At 49.1% G+C, this 23,102-nt stretch overlaps 1 protein-coding gene across 2 annotated transcripts in view; it reads right to left on the reverse strand.

Moving 5' to 3' along the window:
* Positions 1-23,102, reverse strand: part of DOT1L (DOT1 like histone lysine methyltransferase) — a 352,682-nt gene that overhangs the window by 127,147 nt on the left and 202,433 nt on the right. For both annotated transcript variants that reach the window (XM_082247290.1, XM_082247289.1), the window contains exons 12-15: positions 20,058-20,099; positions 18,991-19,074; positions 9,584-9,818; positions 1,239-1,352 (exon numbers count right to left, since the gene is read on the reverse strand). In XM_082247290.1, the coding sequence (XP_082103416.1) occupies positions 1,239-1,352; positions 9,584-9,818; positions 18,991-19,074; positions 20,058-20,099 (475 nt within the window). The remainder of the gene's footprint in view (positions 1-1,238; positions 1,353-9,583; positions 9,819-18,990; positions 19,075-20,057; positions 20,100-23,102) is intronic.

Raw genomic sequence — 23,102 nt, forward strand, 5'->3', positions numbered from 1 at the left:
GGCTCCACTGCGGAAAGCAGCTGCTAAACGGGGAGGTGACAGATAAGGGTGAGGCCAGAACCTTCAGCGGCGAATAATGCTGCTAGAGAAAGGCAGAATGTCAGACACAGAACAATTCAAAATAGGTCAGACATTAAGCACATCTCTTAAATTTAAAACTGAACTATATATAAAATGTCACTCCAGAATTAATTCCCTTCGTCACAAAACTAAGCTGCCTCATTCACAATTGTGCCAAACGTCACCCCAAGAAGTCATTGGACTCTTCCGGAAACAATTTGGTCATTGTATGGCTAGTTGAGCCATTTTGGTGCGTCAACTATAAATGGACAATACAGATAAAACACATTTCTACATAGTCTTGTCAAAATGTCAGTTTAGTCTTCAAAGATTAAAGCGGAACTAAACCCACTCATTTAACTATTTCCCAAAACTGTTAGGGCCATGTCACACATATAGCAGCGACCAGCATTTTGCCACATTGGAAAAAGGGCAATCACTGCTAGAAAACACGTCTTATTTGCACTGCAATGCACCCTGAAGGTGTGGTGCAGTGATTAGTGATAAAATGCAGACATTCTGTATTTTATTGCAGCATTCTGTGCAGGATAGCATGTCACTGTACAGAAGCATAGCAGACAGCGGCATTAATGGAGAATCAGTTTTTGTGCACTTCAAAAAGTTGTATACAAAAAAGGAAAAAAATGGGAGCTGTGTGATGCACTAAAAAGCATGCTACAATACTCCCTAGCAGTGGCTCACTGCAGCTGGAATAGACAGCTGCCACACACTAAAACCATTGCGGTTTAATGTGTGGCAGCTGTACAGGTCAGTGTGAAGAGGCCCTTACATTGAAAGCATGCCATAAATTATATATAACTGTTGCAGTTACTAGTGTGCTTATGTTGGCTCTCAATTGAACTGTCAAACCATCAGATGGCTGGTGTCAGTACAGCAAAATGGCAACTGCTAATCAAACAAGGGCTAAGATGGCAGCTTTCTAGACTGTAAAAAAATAGGAGGCTTTAGTTTCGCTTTAAGTCACTTTCCAGTCCCTGACTTTCCTTACAGGTCAATATATGCCATGTTGCCATTTATCAAGGCAATACAATCAAATACCAGAGCTTACCCAGAAGAACGGTGTTATCCATGTTAACTGCTTCTTGAAGGTATTGATTTCCTCTCTAGAGCACAAGATAGTGAACTTTTGCTACAAAAGGCTGTTGTAATATTCTTACCAAGCAGCTTCTGCAGTGCTGGGGGTGTGGGACAAGACATCAGCTGGTTGGAAGGTTGACGCTGTGCTTTCAGAGGTAGCTGGTAATGGGGACTTTGAGGTGACTTGCAGGCATCTACTAAAAGGAAAAAAAAAAAAAAAAACGTTACTTCCTTAAGGTTAGAAAACAGCAGGTACATTAAGCAGAATATTGTTAAAAGTTTTGTTGAAACAAGAAAAAAAAAAAAAAAAAACGAGCGGGGGGGGGGGAAGAGAGCGAGGGGGGGGGGGGGAGGAAGAGAGCGAGCGAGGGGGAGAGAGAGAGGTGTAGAGAGAGAGAGAGGTGTAGAGAGAGAGAGAGAGAGAGAGAGAGAGAGAGAGAGAGAGCGAGCGCAAGAGGGGGGAGGGAGAGAGAGAGCGCAAGAGGGGGAGGAGAGAGAGAGCGCAAGAGGGGGAGGAGAGAGAGAGCGCAAGAGGGGGAGGAGAGAGAGAGCGCAAGAGGGGGAGGAGAGAGAGAGCGCAAGAGGGGGAGGAGAGAGAGAGCGCAAGAGGGGGAGGAGAGAGAGAGCGCAAGAGGGGGAGGAGAGCGCAAGAGGGGGAGGAGAGAGCAAGAGGGAGGGGAGAGAGCAAGAGGGAGGGGAGAGAGCAAGAGGGAGGGGAGAGAGCAAGAGGGAGGGGAGAGAGCAAGAGGGAGGGGAGAGAGCAAGAGGGAGGGGAGAGAGCAAGAGGGAGGGGAGAGAGCAAGAGGGAGGGGAGAGAGCAAGAGGGAGGGGAGAGAGCAAGAGGGAGGGGAGAGAGCAAGAGGGAGGGGAGAGAGCAAGAGGGAGGGGAGAGAGCAAGAGGGAGGGGAGAGCAAGAGGGGGGGGAGAGCAAGAGGGGGGGGGGGAGAGAGCAAGAGGGGGGGGGGAGAGAGCAAGAGGGGGGGGGGGAGAGAGCAAGAGGGGGGGGGGGGAGAGAGCAAGAGGGGGGGGGGGGAGAGAGCAAGAGGGGGGAGGAGAGAGCAAGAGGGGGGAGGAGAGAGCAAGAGGGGGGAGGAGAGAGAGCAAGAGGGGGGAGGAGAGAGAGCAAGCCTGGACTAGGAGGGTATGTAAAGGGTTTCCAGATAGCTGCTTAAAGTTGCTAAATGCCTACTGAATATATATATATTGCTTTTCAGACAAGTATCTACAAGCTCAAGCTTTCATGATTAAGTAGCCTCCTAGTAACCAAATTTAAAGCGGTTGTAAACTCTATAAAAAAAAAAAAAAAACCTGCAAGACAAAGGCATAATGAGCTAGTATGCATCGCATACTAGTCCATTATGTGTAACTTACCTTAAAACGAAGCCCTGACACGGACCCCCGGACATCGCTGCGGGCGCTGCCATGGTCCCTCGTCGTCTCTTCCGCATGCGCGCGGGAGTGATTTTTCCGGCAAGCTCCCGGCAACTTAATTGAAGGTCCCCTGGACCTTCAGAGCGCATGCGCCGCTCGCGCGAGCGGCTGCATGCACTGTAAATATCTCCTAAACCGTGCCGGTTTAGGAGATATTATTTGTACCTACAGGTAAGCCTTATTATAGGCTTACCTGTATGTAAAAGTGTCAAAAAGCGGGATACTACCGCTTTAAGAGCAAAATAAACTTAAAGACAAAATTAAAGACACTGGGATTTATTTACTAAAACTGGTGTGAAAAATCTGGTGCAGCTGTGCATGGTATCCAATCAGCTTCTAAACTCAGCTTGTTCAATTAAAGCGTAACTCCACTTTTCTTGAGGAAAAAAAAAACATTCCCCTCTGGGAATTTCAGATTACTATCTTTTGTTATTCTGAAGAAATCATTGTTTGTTCCTCTGTGCTGAGTGGGTCTAATGGGAGTAGTTTCATAATTATCAATCAGCTGTGCAGCTGCAGGGCACTAATGAGGAAATCTGCTGGGCCTGCATCCCTTTAGACATGTTCCTGTTGGGTGTATCTCACCAAAATGACACTTTTGTTGCAGGGGATGCCTCAAAATCTGACCTGTATCTTGGGCAGACTTCTAAAAAAATTGGTAAGGCAAGCACACAAGCAGGGAATTCTGTTTCTGGGGTGTGTTCTTTACACAACTCCAGGCAGCCATATTGCATTGCATTTACAGAAAATGACAGCGGCTGCAGATTAAAAAGGAAAACTGAATTTTTGTAAAATCTTACCTGTAAAATTCCTTTCTCCGAGTCCTCCGACAGTCGCCGCCTCCTCTAAGTCATCACTAGTGGGTATTGTCCACCTATCCGTAGGAATAGCTAGGCATATAGACTTAGTCCAAAGACAAAAGACATTAGCATATACACACCCACGGGGGCTGTCCCATCTGGTCAATACCCCCCCTGCATCACCACTCCCAACTCAGTTTGGTAGCATAGCAGTAGGTAATAAGAACCCCAAAAGAGGGGCGGGGGCGGCGACTGTCGGAGGACTCAGAGAAAGGGATTTTACAAAAATTCAGTTTTCTCTTACGTCCTCCGACAGTCGCCGCCTCCTCTAAGTCATCACTAGTGGGATGTCCCAAAGCAGTATAGACATGAGGGGTGGGAGACGCAACCGTAGAAAAGGCAACGCAGTACCCACATCAGAGAAAGGAATCTTACATGCACCGTAAGAACCAACTGGGCAACAGAAAAAAACAATGCTCAACAGGAGCAACAGCCCAGGAAAGCAAATGCCAACAGCCAGGGACCCAGAGAAAAAAATGCAAGGGTCCATCATGGCACAGCCGCACTGAGAACTTTGCGGCCAAAAGAAGCATCAGCTGATGCCAGAACGTCTACTTTGTAGAACTTGGAAAAAGTGTGCACCGACGACCAAGTCGCCGCCTTGCACACCTGGGCCACCGAGGCCCGATGCCAACAGGCCCAGGAAGTACTCAAAGACCTGGTAGAGTGCACCTTAACAGGGAAGGGCGGAACCCGTTCCTTCAAGGCATAGGCCTGTTCAATGGTCTGTCTGATCCACTTGGCAATAGTTGCTGCCGATGCAGCCATGCCCTTCCGAGGTCCCTCAGGAAGGACAAAGAGAGAGTCCGCCTTCCGAAAGGATTCCGTAGACTTCAGGTAAACCCTGATCGCCCTGACAACATCCAAGGAATGCAACGCAATCTCCTTTGGATGCTTAGGCTTTGTACAAAGCGAAGGCAGGACAATTTCCTCATTAAGGTGGAACTCCGTGATCACCTTAGGAAGAAAGGACGGGGGTGTGCTCAACACCACCTTATCCTTGTGAATTATCAAGTAAGGGGAGCGGCAAGACAACGCCGCCAGCTCCGATACTCTGCGAGCCGAAGTGATCGCCACAAGAAAAGCAACCTTTTTCGACAGCAGAGGCAACGATATCCCCCTGATATTTTCAAAAGCAGCACGCTGCAAAGCGGACAGGACCAAGTTCAGGTCCCATGGAGGTAAAGGCTCCATCCTAGGAGGAGCCAAATGTCGCACACCTTGAATGAACGTGCGCACCAAGGAATGAGACGCCACAGGTCGTTGGAAAAGGACCGCCAGTGCTGATACCTGGTCCTTTATAGTGGCCAGCGCCAGGCGCTGATCCACCCCAGACTGGAGGAAAGCCAAGATTCTCGACACCGAGTAAGAACGAGGGGAAAACCCCCTGGACTCACACCAGGTGAAGTAGGCTTTCCAGGTACGGTAATAGATCTTACCAGAGGAAGATTTCCTAGCCTTGATCAGGGTAGGGATAACCTCAGAAGATAGACCCTTGTCCCTCAAGACCTGGGTCTCAACAGCCAGGCCGTTAAAGCCAGCGACTGTAAAGCAGGATGGAAGATCGGACCCTGAGACAGGAGATCTTCCCGCAGAGGCAGACGCCACGGAGGCGCCACTGCCAGGTGAGCAACGTCGGCGTACCAAGACCGGCGAGGCCAGTCCGGCGCCATTAGAATCACCATGTGCGGTTCAGAGACCAATCTGCGAAGGAACCGGGATAGTAACTGAATCGGAGGAAAGGCGTACATCAGACGATACAGATGCCAAGGGGCCAACGCATCCGAGGCGCCAACGGGTCGCGCGTTCTTGCCACAAACCTTTCCACCCTTCGGTGTAGCCGGGATGCGAACAGATCCACGTCTGGGGATCCCCACTTCGCACACAGCATCTGAAAGACCTCCGGGTGTAGGGACCATTCCCCCTGGTCCAGGGTCTGGCGGCTCAGATAATCTGCCTGCCAATTCTCCACACCCGGAATGTGAACTGCCGAAATCGCCGGGACATGAGTCTCGGCCCAAGACAGGATGTCGGCCACCTCCCGGGCTGCTCGAGCACTCCTGGTGCCCCCCTGGTGGTTGATGTAAGCCACCGCGGTAGCATTGTCCGTCTGTATGCGAACAGGCAGGCCCTGGAGACGGTCCGACCACTGGAAGAGACAGAGTTTTATCGCTCGTAGTTCCAGCACATTTATCGGGAGGGAGGATTCCTCCTCCGACCAAGTGCCCTGGGCAGACAGGGTGCCCAGGACTCCACCCCAGCCCGACAGGCTGGCATCCGTGGTAGCCACTGTCCACACCAACGGGCGGAAGGACTTGCCTTCCGCCACCGACGGGGACTGGATCCACCACAGAAGAGCCAATCTGGCCCGGCGACTCAAGGAGACCTCCAGATCCAAGGACTGAGGAAGTCTGTCCCACCTGGCCAGGATCTCCGTCTGGAGAGCCTGTGTGTGGAACTGGGCAAAGGGAATCGCCTCGAAGGCCGACCCCATCAAACCCAGGCCCCGCATGCAGGCCCTGAGTGACGACGGACGGATTGTCCCTGAGGGACCGGATTTCGTCCCGCAAAGTCCGGAGCTTGTCCTCCGGCAAGAATACCTTTGCTTGAGCAGAGTCCAGAACCATTCCCAGATAGGGAAGGCGAATCGACGGAGACAACGCTGATTTTTGAACGTTGATTGTTCACCCGAACTCCTGGAGCGTCTGTACCGTGATGGACAGATCGCGCACAAGGTCCTGACTGGCACGCGATCTCAGAAGCAGATCGTCCAGGTACCCCAGGACCGCAATGCCTTGGGCCCGCAGCAGGCCCAGGACAGGTGCCAACACCTTGGTAAATACCCTGGGTGCCGAAGCGAGACCGAACGGTAACGCCACAAACTGGTAGTGGTCCTCTGCGATAGCGAACCGAAGGTACCGCTGATGACCCTCGAAAATGGGGATGTGCAGGTACGCATCCTTCAGATCTATCGAAGCCAGGAATTCTCCTGGACTCAAGAAGGACACAACCGAACGGAGAGACTGCATTCAAAGCTTCCGAACACGCACGAAGCGGTTCAGCGCTTTCAGGTCCAGAATAGGACGCACTTTGCCCTCCTTCCTGGGCACAGTGAACAGATTTGAATAAAACCCCCGAAACCTGTCCCGATGAGGCACCGGGACAATCACCCCCTGAGCAAGCATGTTCTGCACCGCTTGATGCAAGTCCTGCAGACGCCCCGGAAGCAAATGGAGATTGGAGGGAAAGAATCTGTCCGCGGCCTGGAAAGGAATTCGATCTTGTAACCTGATCGAACGATTTCCTGGACCCACCTGTCCGAGATCCGGAGCAGCCAAGGTTGGAGGAAACCGCGCAAACGTCCCCCCACCCCAGAAATGGGTGAGGGCGCCCCTTCGGGCAGAGGCGGAGTGTCCCGCCGAACCGGCATTGCCGGTCTTCTGCTTACCCGGCCCAGGGTTTCTTCTGGTTGCCTTGAAGGGCTTGCCCTTGGATTGGTTCCGAAAGGCACGAAAGGACCCCTGACTAGATTTAGGCGCAGAACCCCGCTTGCCACGGAAACACTTGTTCTTCGGGTTCTGGGGTAGCATGGTGCTCTTACCCCCCGTGACGCCTTTCACCAAGGTATCCAACGCCTCGCCAAAAAGGCGAGAGCCAGCATAGGGAAAATCAGCAACAGTTTTCCGCGAGGACTGGTCGGCCGACCGGCTCTTAGGCCATATCAGTCGCCGGTTAAGTACCGCGACACTCGAGAGGCGAGCCACCAAGGGGGCCTCATTAAGGGCTGCATCACACCGACACATGACTCCTTGATGGATCTGGTCCACCATTTCCAGTCGTGCAGGCGGCACGTCATCGGACACTAGGTTGCTTCTAAGCACCTTGATCCAATCAGCCACCGCCTGAGCCACCATAACGGACGCGAAAACGGGTTTGAGCAACGAACCCGCCACCGTATAGGAATGGCGGGCTAGAGACTCCAACCGCCGGTCCGTGGGATCCCGGAAAACCGGGGTATCCTCAGTAGGAACCAAGGTAGCTTTGTTCAGCACGGCCACAGTGTGATCTACCTGTGGAGGCACACACCATCGTGATTCCTTAGCCGGTGCAAAAGGATAAAGCAATTTGAACCGACTAGGTACCAGGAATGGACGTTTTAACGTGCACCACATTTCATCAACAGTGTAATGGAATTCCGCCAGGCAGGGAAAAACCTGCGCAGACTTGCGGGTCCTGTGCGTCCCAAATGAGGACACAACGCCCGGAGGGCAGGGCTCATCCTCTAAATGTAAGGTTTCCTTAACAGAAACAATCAACTCATCTATGGTCGCCCGTTCTTCGGGTGACCCTGGGGAGGATGTATCAACACCCTCCACCTCAGCCTCCCCCTCAGACCCCGGGGGGGTCCAAGGATGAGCGGGACCCTGAAAAGGGCACGCTCGCAGCAGCATCCATATCCCCATCTGAATCAGAAGAGCGAGACAGCCTTGGCCGTTTTCTCGCAGCCCGTTCAGACATCAGCATTTCCATATTTGCCACTAAAGTCGCAACTACAGCAGCCAGATCAGGTCGCAGCGGGGCCACAGGAGAACTGGGGCATCCCACTAAAGCTGGAGGAAACTTGCTTTCCTGAGAATCCATGGCTCAAGATAATGAAAAAACTACAGTGCAAAAAAAGTAGTGTACTGTCCCCTTAAATAGCGCTGCGGAGTGCGCAGCCCACCGCTACGGTCACAGCTATGAAGACCCCCAAAAGGAGAAAGAAAACTGAGCCAGAAGCAGTATGCAGAAGAAGACAGAGAGATAAACTGCAGAGCCCGCAGATCGTTGCTACCTGTGTCTGTGCTGTCTGAGAGGAAAAGGAAATGCTGCTGGAGGGGGCTGGCCATAAGCCAGACCCCAGGGAAAATGGCTGCCCCATAGGGATGCATAGGAGGCTTCGCCAAGATGGCCGCCGACATGCGGCCGAACCGATCGTTTCACCGCCCACAAAATGGCGGCGGACGGTGCCAAAATGAGCTGTATACTCGCCCCAGAGGGGCTATACACGTGTGCACAGTAAAAACATGGCGGACCGCGCGATTTTTCCCCCGCAGCGGTCGCCGCACAACACACAAGTCTGTACCCCCAAACATGCACCTAAGGTGACACAGGGACAGGGACCCCCGGCAAACATACAGATCTGCACACAGCGAACCCCGCAGGGATCGCACAGGGAGTCGCACAGACATGGGGACACACAGCAACACAGACTGCCACCCAAAACAGAGGCCCCACACAGAAAAGTACTTACCTGTACCCGATGGCGAGGGGGAGGCTCTATGCATGGATAAACCTCTGTCCTCATCTGACAGGGAGTGCCGTGAGCCAGGGACATGACGCTGCAGCAGCGCAGACGAGTCCTGTGAGGTAGCCACCTCACGGCTGCATCCCTGCAGCGAACAGGGATGGGTGGTTCTTAATGCCAGGGCGAACCATAGCTTAACGCTCGATGGCGGGCTGGGGGTCCATCTGACCCTCTGTGCCCTGGAGAACCAGGGCGGCCAGTCCGAATCCCAGGACCGCATGATCCATCTTCATCCGAAGAATAAACTAACACTAAAGCTGACAAAATAAACAGCTAGTAAAGTGAGAGAAAAAAACTGACATTTAAAAAGAAAATCAAATAAAAGATTTAGGAAGGCTAAGACTGAAGCCCCAGCACAAGGTAGCCTGAACTATTCCTGATGCTAGGCAAACTAAAACTGAGTTGGGAGTGGTGATGCAGGGGGGGTATTGACCAGATGGGACAGCCCCCGTGGGTGTGTATATGCTAATGCCTTTTGTCTTTTGACTAAGTCTATATGCCTAGCTATTCCTACGGATAGGTGGACAATACCCACTAGTGATGACTTAGAGGAGGCGGCGACTGTCGGAGGACGTAAGAGAAAGGTCATTTTTAATAACATTCAATTACAATATGACTTGGGCCGCAATTGTATACGCTATATTTTTTCACCACTAAAGTGTAGTTACCCGTTAAGCTTTGACAGATTTTGCACTCTCCAGTTTTAGTAACAACCCAAATGTCTACACAATTAAGCCCCCCAAATACCAAACTAGTCTAGCAGGACTACAGTAATTCATCGCCTCACCCTGAGGGCTTGACTGCGTTGGCGACTGAGGCGCAGAACCATTTTGTAGATGTAGGACTTCCAGTACAGTTGGTGATTTGGAGGATTTGCGGTCACCATTAGATTGAAGGAGTTTCTTGGGACGTCCTCTTTTCCGACCTGCCATTTTTTTACCCTTCTTGGTCAGTCTCCTACGAGCTTTGGCAGGTGAAGTCTTTTTCACAGGAGCTGGTTTATCCTCCTCAGTTGCAGAATCCTAAGGGTAAAATAGGGAATTAGGTTTTTATTTATTTTCTTTTTACTACTAAGGAAATTCTTCTCTGTTTAAGTGATCCCATGAGCCTACAAAAGAAATAAAGACAAAAGAAGAACTCCTATGTTCACCTCCCTTCTCTAGCATTTACCTCTGCTCCATTAGTCTCTTCAGTATTCAACAAGTCAACATGAATTGGATGCCTGTGTTTTCTGCCACATGCTGTGGTTTCTTCTTCTAGTCCACGATGTCAAGATAATGTTCGATAAGACTTGTTTATGTTAGATAAGACTTTTTTATACCTATCTGAGGATTGATCCGCGTTCAGATCGCTCTTCAGGGAGTATTCGACAAGCCTTGAGAAAATATGTTATATCGCCTCTTCACCCACCTGCTCTAACTTCCTAAATACCAGACAAATGTGCTGCAACTGCAAGTGTGTGCAGTTACAGCGTGTCCCCATTCACTTGAATGGCCTGCGATTGATGGGCGATACCGGCCAAGTGTTACAGGGGGTTATAATTCCTACTGTGGCTGTGGAGCAAACATCTAGACCATGGCATATATACACCCTGGCTTCTGCCTCTGCTGGAAAAGGGAGAGGGGTTGTAAGGCAGTAAAAACATGGCTCAACCTCAGTGTTATACCATCCCCCATTAGCAAGTGTAAACAAGCCCATAATAACATAGGAGTTCAGAGAATGGAACCACAGCATGCATCAGGAGCAGAAGCATCTGACTCTCCCTTAAGTGTTAAATGCCCAAAAGTCTGGCGGAGACCAGCATAGGGCATTGCGGCTTGCCAGTCACCTCCATTCATTTCAATGGTAATGAGTGAGCGCTGCTTCGTTCTTCACAATAAACATGCGTGAACAAGCCCTAAAAGCTCTTCTTAAGCAGGGTCCTGCCTAAAAGACTATTTTAGGACTTGTATCCCACAAAGGCAGCCCATAAATAAGTCAGTTTTTTTTCTTTCAAATCAGCAGGCTAAATGGAAAAAAAAACAAGACAGGATTTCATCATTCACTTACACGATGTTGATTGGGGAATCCTCCCCACTAAGTTATTGTAGTCAGACTGCAGGAAGACCTCCCCCACCATCAGAATACACTGATAAGTGTTGCTGGCTATAGCCTGCAGCACTGATCGAGCAGGGAAAATCCGACAGGGCAGTACTGCACAACCTCCCTGCCCATACATGGATCGAAATTCAGCCAATCTCTGCAGAACCAGATGACGCTCGATCTATGTACAGCTGGCTTAAGCTGATGCTCAATCATTAGGAATGTTTTTTTTGTTTATACAGCACTGACACATTACCCAGTCCTGGAGGTACACAAACCCGAATAAGAACCGCGCTCCTCAGTTTATCTAGCAACTTGCATTCCTACCACATTCAAGCAGTGCAAAATCAACATGGTCAAATGCAGAGAAGCCAGTTAACCAATTTACGTTTTTGACATTGAGTAGGTTTGCATGTTTGAGAACTTGGAAGATACCAAAACAAATTAACCCCTTCAGGCCCATGGGGTAAAACAAATCTTAATGCCTAAACACAATTTTGCAACTTTGACATGTGAAAAACCGTACATATCACAACTACTTTGTGCATCCAGGTGGATTATACCTTGTTTTTTCAGGACAAATTGGGCTTTTATTTGGCAGTAAATGGTTATGGATATCTCTTGATTTTTTATCATCAAAAAGGAAAACTGGCCCAAAATTGTACAAAACATTTTTTAAATATAGCTGTATATTTATACTAAAAAGAACTGGCGCCAAGTTCAAAGGCTATGAATTGCGATCAAGAAAAACTATAATATGTAGTTGCAGCTAATGATTTGCAGAAGTGTGCAGCATAAAATGGATCAATAAACGAAAGAATCAGCGCAGGGGGCGTGGCAAAGATGGAAACCTGAGCAGACACGCTTGTTGGAGCTCTGCTGGATATTCTGCCTGTTCACCGACCTTCGTGATCCTGGTGCTGCCTGACTGACCCTGTTTCTTCCCTCTTGCGCCGGCGCTCTGCAGGACACTTGGGGAGGGGAAAGAAACTCAGACTCCCAGGCGCTAGGAGGAGGAAGTTTCCCCGACTGCTCCCGGCCTCGTGGTGGGCTGCCCGCGTTCCTTCTTTAACATGGCGTCCCAGACGGAGCTGGAGGACGCGGCTCCCTCCTCGCCGCTGGGGCTAGGAGACGTGATGGCGGTGATTGCAGCCTGCCAGACTACCCTTACCTCGAAGATAGAGGCTGTCCAATTAGATGTGGGGCTTCTTCGTCAAGACATGGACAAGATCCAATCCAGACTGTCCTCTGCAGAACAGCGCAATCCGCTCCCTGCAGACTAAGGTCCGTGCCCTGGAGTACAAAGCAGAGGACGCAGAGAACCGCAATAGGCGCATAGTGGGCTTGGCAGAGGGTGCTGATGGAACTAGCCCCACACTGTTTGGTGAGGAGCTGTTCCGCTCCCTTTTGCCTGATGCACATTTCTCTCCCTATTACACGGTGGAATGGGTCCACCGCGTGCCACAAAACCGGGTCCTCCCGGGGCCCCCCCTTGCACACTGATCCTGCGGTTGAACTTTCGGGACAGGGATGAGGTGCTGCGTGCCACGAGAGTGAAGGGTGCCCTGGCATACCAGAACAAGCAGCTTATTTTCCCTGATTACTCTGTTGAGACCCAAAAGCTCAGAAAATTATTGATCAGGTGAAGGCTGCTCTGCGTGGTCGGGGTATCAAATACAGTGTGCTTTTTCCTGCCCGGCTCCAAGATGGTGAGTCGGCTCGTTTCTTCACCTCCCCTCAAGATGTCACAGCCTGGATGGAGACACTGCCACCGCACCGCTGACACCTACCTACCTGAGCCGTGAAGTCTACCTTATCCTGCGGCCTGCTGAGTGACCTGAAGCTGCCTGCTGTTTTTCCTTGACTGCACCTGTTGTGCCTGATGTCCATTGTTACCTCTTGCTCTCTTTAAGCTTGTGCCCCTGGACCTCCAGGAGACTGTTCCTTGTTCTGGATGCTAAGTTTTCCTACCGCACTGAACATCATTCATCATTTCCTCTGACTCCCTTGCTGCGGAGTACTCGCCTGTACCTTTCGAGGTTCTTCTATTGCAACTGTCTGTGACCACCGGTTGCCTTATTCCCTACCTACGTGCCTTCCCATCAGATGCGGGGGGACTCCCTGACTGGTGGGGAACCTGGGGTTTGCACATCCTGGTATAGGGGTCGCGTGACTGGTACTGGCAGCTTTACTCTGCATGTGATGTGCCAGAAAGGTTTTTCTTTTTATGCTCCATTTACCTCTGCTTTGTTTTAGCATCTCTGAAGAATGGACCGCTATACCTTCAGCAGTTCCCTGATGGACGCCCCTCCCGATGGTTGTGCTGTTGCACTGTTTTGGGGATCTAAGCTCACCCAAGTTTAGGTTGGTGATGCGGGGTGGGGGGAGAAGGGTTACATTTTGGTTTAAGTTTGGGAGATGTTGTTTAGGTTTTATTGTTGCTTGTTTTCTGGATGTGCTTTATTGTTTTTCATGCAATGGGGACTGAGATGGGCTCATTTCAGCAATGAGGTGTACCATTATGTGTCTTGTGAACGCTGGATGTGGCGTCTGCTACTGGGGCATTCTCCCCCTTGGACGGGAAGTTATCAGGACTATTATCCTTCCTATTTCTGTGCAATCTTTCTTCTATATCACAGCTGAAGGTGGTGTCCTTGAACGTCCGAGGGCTGAATGCTGCCGTCAAATGCTCCTTGGTATTTAAATACTTGCAGAAACACAACCCTCCTATTTGTATTCTACAAGAAACGCATTTGCAGGGATCCCGGCTCAATAGTCTTAGGAGGCCCTAGGTGGGACCCCACTTCCATGCTACCTACTCCACATACGCTAGGGGGGTTAGTGTCTTGGTACGCAAGCCCCTTCCCTTCCAAACCCTAGATGTTACAAACGGACCGGAGGGGGGGGGGGGGGGGGGAGATAGATATGTTATGCTTCATGCTAGAATCTATGATGTGCCCTTGGTGATTGTGGGAATCTACTTGCCCCCACCTGCCTCGGTGCAGACACTTATTATGGATGCACTTTTGCAATTTGACACCCCCAATGTCCTCTTGTTAGGAGACTTAAACATGGTCCTGTGCCCGAATTAGGATAGGTTGCACGCCACGGGGCGAGATTTGCCAGACCTTCAACATTGGGCTGACACCTTTGCCCTTACAGAAGTGTGGAAGTTCCTGAATCCGACCCAGGCCGGTTATACCTGCCACTCCACTTCATTTCGCACCTTGTCCCGAATTGACATGGCATCTGCCTCGACACTTCGGTTGATTAAGGAGGCGGTCATCCTCCCCCACGGCATCTCGGACCAAGCGCCTCTCTGCCTGTCCCTGGAGATTTCTCGGGCTGCGGGGACTCGCCTTTGGTGTCTTTCTAGGTTCTGGGCGAAGGACGAGCGGCTCCAGATGCAGATGACTGAATCTATTTGTAATTATTGGGTGGCAAATGAGGACACTGCGTCCCCATTGGTGCTATGGGACTCTTTAAATCCTGGGTCAGAGGGGAGTTCATCTCTTGCATCTCACACATACAGAAGCTGGCATCAAGTTCTGTCCAGGCCTAGGTCTCTGCTCCGGGGCCGGACTGCTATGCGGCGTGGCAGCAGGTGTTGCATCAGCTTTCGGTGGCTAGGGCAGAAATAACCAAGAAGGCCATGGTGCACTCTGCCCATCAGGTTTTTGAACATGGCTATAAGAATGGAAGGCTGCGGGCTTGGCTGGCAAGGGGTCAGACACTGTTCACACCCTGTAGGATCCATTCGGGACAGGGGGGCGAGATTGTTTCCTCCCCGGACCGGATCAACGCTGTTTTTCTGAGTTTTTTGAAAATATTTACCCCTCCCGGGCATCCTATACCGTCCCTGCCTGCCCTTTCTGCCTATCTAGATGGGGTTACCTTCCCTGCTCTGGAGACATCTGCCAGGGATCGGTTGGAGGCAGCCATCTCCCTGGGAGGAGATCCAGGCAGCCATTGCTGGGCTGCAGAAGGGTAAGACGCCGGGGGCGGATTGACTCCCTTGTGAGTTCTATTCTGCTCACGAGGAGCGGTTGGCTCCACGGCTCTTCTCTCTGCTGTCTGACTTTGCCTCCCTGGTCTCTATGAAGAAGGTGGTTATTGTGCCAATTCCCAAGCCCGGTAAAGATCCTCTGGATTTTGTGTCCTTCCATCCCAGTCAACATTAGGAGACTATTCCTTAATCTGTCCCTTCCGCACGACAATGCTGGCACTGCGGTTATCGCCTCTCTGGACGCTGAGAAGGCTTTTGACTCGGGGGAGTGGGAATATCTGTGGGAGGTTCTGCGCCTCTTCAGGTTTGGTCCCAAGTTCATCCACGGACTTCGGCTATTGTACAGGGCTCCCAGGGCGAGATTCATATCACTAATCACTAATAGTGATGTGTCAGAATCCTTCCCTCTCCACCAGGGCACTCGCCAGGGTTACCCCTTATCCCGCAATCTGTTTGCCCTAGCACTGGAGCCTCTGGCTATTCTGATCTGGGCGACGGACAAGGCGGGTGGCCTACAGGTTGGGGCTCTAGAAGAGAAAATATCCCTCTACGCCATGGGTGGGGAACCTACGGCCTGCGGGCCACATGCGGTCATCTGGTCCGGCCCCCTGTGCAGCTGAGCCTGTGTCTCTCAGCTGATCTGTCAAGAATGGAGCTGATGCTTTCTGTATAATTCCGGCTCCGTTCTGACAGTCTGAGGGATATCAAATGCACTCCGCCTGTGACCAATACACAAAACATTGCCTCTTCCTCCAGTGCGGTGCCGATACACTTCTCCTAGCCAGCATTTCTCACCAGCAGCACACACAGGAGTACCAGCGAGAACCAGCAGTCCCAGCCAGAGCCAGCGGTACCCACAGCAGTCCCAGCCAGAGCCAGCAGTACCCACAGCAGTCCCAGCCAGAGCCAGCAGTACCCACAGCAGTCCCAGCCAGAGCCAGCAGTACCCACAGCAGTCCCAGCCAGAACCAGCAGTACCCACAGCAGTCCCAGCCAGAACCAGCAGTACCCACAGCAGTCCCAGCCAGAACCAGCAGTACCCACAGCAGTCCCAGCCAGAACCAGCAGTACCCACAGCAGTCCCAGCCAGAACCAGCAGTACCCACAGCAGTCCCAGCCAGAACCAGCAGTACCCACAGCAGTCCCAGCCAGAACCAGCAGTACCCACAGCAGTCCCAGCCAGAACCAGCAGTAACCACAGCAGTACTCACAGGACTACCCGCAGTACTCACAGCAGTACCGGCCAGAACCAGCAGTACCAGCCAGAGTCAGCAGTAGTCACAAACGTACCAGCCAGAACCAGCAGTACCAGCCAGAACCAGCAGTACCCACAGCAGTACCAGCCAGAGCCAGCAGTACCCACAGCAGTACCAGCCAGAGCCAGCAGTACCCACAGCAGTACCAGCCAGAGCCAGCAGTACCCACAGCAGTACCAGCCAGAGCCAGCAGTAACCACAGCAGAACCAGCCATAACTAGCAGTACCCACAGCAGAACCAGCAGTACCAGCAGCAGTGCCAGCCAGAGCCAGCAGTACCAGCCAGAGTCAGCGGTACCCACAACAGTACCAGCCAGCAGTACCTACAGCACAGTACTAGCCAGCAGTACCAGCCTGAGCCAACAGTACCTACAGCAATACCAGCAGGCAGTACCAGCCTGAGCCAGCAGTACCAGCCTGAGCCAGCAGTACCCACAGCAGCACCAGCCAGCAGTACCTACAGCACAGTACCAGCCTGAGCCAGCAGTACCAGCCAGCTGTACCCACCATCCGTTCTTTTCAAAACTTACCACCACAAAGAGTCAACTGCGCTCCAGATTGACCGACCAAAACCTGGAAAACCAGTTGCGAGTAGCAACATCATCAATACTAGCTAACATCACACACCTCACCAAAGAGAAGCAGTTGCAGCCATCACATTAGAGGTGAGTTAATTAAACGTTTGACCAAATAGAACAGGCACATTAAGTTGATAATTTTGTACAGCCCCCAAATGATTTTGTAAATACCCAAATGGCCCTTGGCAGAAAAAAAGTTCCCCACCCCTGCTCTACGCAGATGATACCCTTTTATACCTACGGTATACGGGTCCTTCCCGTCGGGCAGCATTAAGATTATTTGACACATTTGGAGAATTCTCGGGCATACGCATAAACTGGACTAAATCGGTGCTTTTCCCTATCGATGAGGATGCGGTACGGTTGGCTCACCAGACCCCCCTTCCACTGGGTGACGGAGTTCTGTTACCTGGGATTGCAGGTGACTAAACCTCTATCGGCATTGACAAGAATCTGATGCCCCTGCTAGCTAATATGAAGGCAAGGTGTTCCTCCTGGGCCAACCTGCCGTTGAATCTTTTGGGGAAAATCAACCTGCTCAAAATGATGGTGTTACCCAAATTCACTTCTATTTTTCGTAATGCTCCGTGTTGGGTCCCTGGTAGGTTTTTACGGGAAGTGGATAGATGTCTGGGGTCGTTCCTCTGGGGGGGCTTGGTTCCGAGGTTGGGTAAATCTACACTGTGGCTTCCAATTACTAAGGGAGGGTTGGCCCTGCCTAATTTTTGGGTCTACTACTGGGCCGCGATCCTAGTAACGGTCCATTGGTGGTTTCAGGGTTCTAATCTGAATGCAGTCATGTGTCTGGAGGCTGCCTTCCTGGGCTCTTTCGTGGATCTGAAAAAATTTGCCTATAGGGGCCCAAGGGCCTATGGGTTTGTACCTGGCCCCTCTCGAGTTACCTGGAGCGTGTGGGTAGCGGCTAGGCATAGGTTTATTAAGCCCGCTTAGTGGTCTCCTGCTCAGCCCTTGTGGGGTAACCCCTCCTTGCCTCATCTGCGCTCTATACCGGCTGGCTCCTCAGGTGTGGGCACGCTATGTGTGAAGTGTGAAGACACTGGCAGATATTATGCCCTCGGGCACCATTACATCATTTTCACAACTTCTTGATAGGTTTTGTTTGCCTATGTGGATGCGATTTAGGTATTTTCAACTGCGCCACACCCTATGGGTCCAGTTCCCTGAGCCTCCTCTCCTCCAACCTGATCCTTTTGAGAGACTCCTGGCCCCAGGGGATTTGAAGAAGCCACTGTCGTCGCTTTATGCGTCACTTCTGGGGACTGACTCGCCCAGAATTGAGCACCTGTGGAGTGTGTGGCAGGCTGATCTTCCATCCTTGGACAGGGGAGACTGGGACGACTGTGGTCCTAAACTTGTTGTTTCATCACGAGACAAATTGATAGAAGTTAAATTTCTACAAAGGTTCTATTACACCCATGTGAGACTACACCGAATATATCCTACACGTGACCCTGAGTGTCCTTGCTGTCATACGCAACCGGGGACATACCTGCATATGTTCTGGGACTGCTTGATTATTGCTACTTACTGGGCTGGGGTTTTTGAGACCATAAATACCCGTTTACAGCTCTCTCTGCTGATATCCCCTACTTTGGCATTGCTGGGCATTCAAGATGACGACCAGCGGGCACATCACTCTAAACTGTTAATCTCCTACCTGCTGTATTATGCAAAAAAGGAGATAATGTTCAGGTGGTCTTCCCCTTCCCCTCCGAGTTTGTCCTCCTGGTTGAAATGAATTGATGTTGATTTGCCTATATATAAATTTACCTATATGGAGTAGGGGCTGCCTTGATCTAGGTATTTTTTTTTTTTTTTAACACACTTTTTTCCCTCTCTGCAAGGAAAGCGAGATACATTGTATCTTTCCTCTCCATTCACAGAGAGAAACACAGGGGCAGGCTTCAGTATGACTGATAACTGTGGTAGCCAATCAAAGGTTACCCACCATTATCAGGTGACCCGGAATCGAGAGTTTAGGGTCCCGATCATTAGTACGGGGCCCCCTCCCAGCACAAAAAGGGGATGGCACATGCAGCCCCATGGAAAAAAGCCCAGTGCAGTGGGGCTGTATATGTGTTACGTCGGCGGGAAGGGATTATATGCAGAAACCTCAAGCAAATAGCTAGCTGTTCCCACGTCAATTTTCATACAGATACTATGTCACACACTAACTTTGAAAAATAACCAGTTTCTTTGTAATTCGGATTAAATTTTAGGATTTCAGTTAATGGAAGCAAAGGTTGTTTACCTTAATCTCCTGAATTTTTGTGGGGGTGGTGGTATTGCTCTTTCCTTCACGCTGCTGCCTTCTACGAGCTGCTTCCTGTTCCTCCTTGATAAGAAAACAAATTTGTTTTTTTCTTCTAAACAACTGAATACTCATTTACTAAAATGGCTAAGCTAACCTTCTGAAGAAAAGTTATGAACAATTACAGCAGCAACTACATGTAACACATTGAATGAGATTCCAGCCTCTGAATAAGCATCTGAATAAGGAGCGTTTGGCATTGTCAAATGTACATTTTATAGTGAAAAATGAGCAAAGCAGAATGCTTTAGAAAACACACATTCAAATGTCCAAAAACTCTTGCGCACTATGAGCCACTATGAGCATTTCTTATGCAGCTTATCTGGCGAGAGGTTCTGGCTTTTTATTCAGCCACCTCTTGCATATGGTCCCTAAAGGGGAACTGTACTCAAGCAGCTCTGCCTAAAAAGGCAAGCAGAGGGCAAAATACTATTCACCAGTATTTATGTTTTTTAGCAGTTAATATTTTCCTATTACCGACTTACAATTCCATATTCTACACTGTCTCTGTGTAAAGGCAGCAAGGTTTCGCTTCCTCGTGTCGGAAGCTCCAGCAATCTGACAGAGTAGTGACATCATTGCTGTATATCTGCTCTGCGTAAGTGCTGCCAATGACTGCTAGTCCCAAGAGGTTTGAAGTGAGATTTGGTCTCACTCAAAATCACTCAAAATCCCTTACATACATACAATACCAGGAAATGCTATTTTTCAGGAGGAATTCTATAAAAAATTACATTTTTTTAAGGGGACTTAGGAACAAGAACCATTCTACTTTTTCCCCCTATAACATAGCAAATGCTCAGCTTTTTGAGTTCAGTTACATCTTAAGTTCAATATGAACAGCAATTACCATTCATCTTGTAATGGTCTGAAACCAGCAAAGTGAATAGGACAAATAAAAAAAAAAACTGAACATTATTTTCTTTAACATTTTAGCTCAGTGTCCCTAAAAAAGTGATAACATGCTACAGGCAGAATAGATAGATAATCATGAATTTGAAACATACCCTGAGTTTTGGATTTTTCAGACTGGAAAAATAGTTTTCAAGCTGTACAGAAGAAAAAAAAAAAAAGTTAAGACCTGTTATGGTTTCAATAAAAAAAAAAAAAAAAAAAAAAAAAAAGCATAGAAACATATAACCAATGGAAAAAAAAATGTTAAAATTAACTCAAGTAAAAAGGTAAACAAAAGAGGTAGGGAGAATGCATCATGCACTATCAAACTGGATGAGAAGAAAAGCCAAACTGTTGAAACAGCAAAAGAATGTAGGAATTTCACTAACGGCCAGCACAATAAAATCGCTTGCGATTCCCTTACATCATTGCTGGTAACCTCTTTGTGACAGGATATCCTTATTGCCTAGATGTCAAATAGAAGCTCTGCCACTCCCATCAAGCTCCAAATTTGTGGAAAAGCAGTAGGAATGGATCACAAAGATAGAGGGTTGAGATTTGTATCCCCTAAAGAAATCTCCACCCACAGTACAGTTTTCCTTTTATTGCCAGGTGCTGGAACGCAGAGTGCGTTCAGTGCCCGGCATCTTGCTGCATGCTCTGCGACCAAGGAACATTAAGGAGACATTACTGTTGTCCCTGCAGCTCGGATCCCAGGACACAGGTCGGGATGCAGCCGCAGCGGAACAGCTGGCAAATATGCTCTCTCTCTCTGCAGAATCTGGCAGTGTGTGAAGATGGGCCACCTAGCGACTCCCGGCCGCAGCTAAAAGGCTACACTTGCCTAGCTGCGGCACTGTGGATGGACACTTGGGGGGTTGGACTTCCTTAACTACGCCCCCTGCCCCGACTGATGTGCGCTCTAGGCTGGCGCCTACCTTGTCTATTAGGTAGCGCCGGTGTAACGTGAGAATTACCTACCCCGTGAGAAAAACCTACCCTCGTCACTTCCGGCCACGAACAGCAGAGCGGCGCAGCAGTGCGCATGCTCACAGCCCCGGATACGCAATGGAAGAGTTGAGGAGCTGACTAGTGCGCATGCGCACTAGTATGAAATGATCACGGTGTCCGTGAAAAAAACCTACCCACGCGGCGGTTACATTAAAACAGCTCTGCTACAATAGGAGTCATCTCCGCTCCTGTCCCTGTCACATTGATCTTGGCTAGTAAATATAAAAGCGGCTCTCGGCTCTGTGATTTATCTTTTCATACAGCCGCCGCCGCTTTTATATTTACTAGCCGAGATCAGGGAAGTGACAGGGACCGGAGCGGAGAGGACTCGTATTGCAGCACAGCTGTTTTAATGTAACCGGTCGCGTTACACACACTGCCGTGCACCGGAAGTGACGAGGGTAAGTTTTTCTCACGGGTAGGTAATTCTCACGGAACACCGGCCCTGTTGATGGGAGTGGAAGAGGTTATATCTGGATAACAGCAATTGCTAGTTACCAATCCCCTGAAAGCAGCAGAAAACTCTAGTATCAGAATTAACCAAATGTTTTCATTGTAAATCTACTAAATGTATATGAGAAAATAAATAAAAAACATAAGCCCATTGCGGTCAGCTTCTAAAACAGATTTAATTTTGAACAATGTATTAAAATAGTGTAATATTATACAGGATTTATATAGCGCCAAGTTTTCACAGCGCTATATATATATATATATATATACACATACATACACACACATATATATATATATATATATATATATATATATATATATATATATATATATATATATATATATATACACACACAATGTAAAGTAGTGAGTGTACAGCTTGTATAACAGTGTAAATTTGCTGTCGTCTCAAAATAACCCACAGCCATTAATATCTAAACCACTGGCAGCAAAAGTGAGTACACCCCTAAGTAAAAATGTCCAAATTTGGCACAATCAGCCATTTTCCCTCCCCGGTGTCATGCGACTTGTTAGGGTTATAAGGTCTCAGGAGTGAATGGTGACCAGGTGTGTTAAATTTGGGGTTCTCTCTCTCATACTCGTCACTGGAAGCTCAACATGGCACATCATGGCAAAGAACAGTCTGCGGATCTGAAAAAAAAGAATTGTTGCTCTGCATAAAGATAGCCGAGGCTATAAGAAGATGGCCAAGACCCTGAAACTGAGCTGCAGCACAGTGGCCATGACCATACAGCAGTTAAACAGGACAGGTTCCACTCAGAACAGTCCTTGCCATGGTCAACTAAAGAAGTTGAGTGCAAGAACTGCTTATACAGGCTAAAGAAGAAAAAAAAAAGGCCAAAGGCTTGTCGAAGTAGCGTTTTTTATTTTTATGCCCAGTATGCATGAACCGTTAAGACTATTTGTATGCTGCTGTAATTGTTATTCAGTGGCTGGAATCTCATTCAATGTGTTACATATGGTGGCCACACAAAATTTTGACACTTTCGGGTGTACTCCCTTTTGTTGCCAGTGGTTTAGACATTAATGGCTGTGTGTTAAGTTATTTTGAGGGGACAGCAAATTTACACTGTTATACAAGCTGTACACTCACTACTTTACATTGTAGCAAAGCATAATTTCTTCAGTGTCATCACATGAAAAGATATAATAAAATATTTATAAAAACGTAAGGGGTGTACTCACTTTAGTGAGATACTGTACATAGTTTTAACAAAAACAATGCACTACAACAACTATTATACAAACACACAATTCTTTCTGTTCAAGAAACACAACAATCTTTATGCTTGGAAGTGTTCATTACCACCACTGTGGGAGCCTTGTAAACGGGCTCTTTTTTGCATTGGAACGGCTTGCCTCTCAATACAAGTGAATGCTAAAAAAAACAAAAGCTGCTTAGAGCAGTTAGGCTCCATGAGCGTATTGTATTCAGGCGTTTTTTGTTTTTTTTTCGGGTGTTTGGAGGCAGGCATTGACATCTAACAAAAACGCTTGTAATCTGCCAAAAAAGAAACTCATGTACTTTTTTGAGCTGCAGGTGACAAAACGCTCATATGTGAACAGGCGCTATTAAAATGAATGGGATTTTTCTTGTTGGGTGTTTTGAGACTTCAGAGATTAGTATTTTACAAGCTGAAAAACGCTCAGGTGTGAACAGGGCCTTAGAC

The sequence above is a fragment of the Pelophylax lessonae genome (genome assembly GCF_965119305.1).
Source record: "Pelophylax lessonae genome assembly, chromosome: 1".
In the NCBI taxonomy this organism is placed as follows: domain Eukaryota; kingdom Metazoa; phylum Chordata; class Amphibia; order Anura; family Ranidae; genus Pelophylax; species Pelophylax lessonae.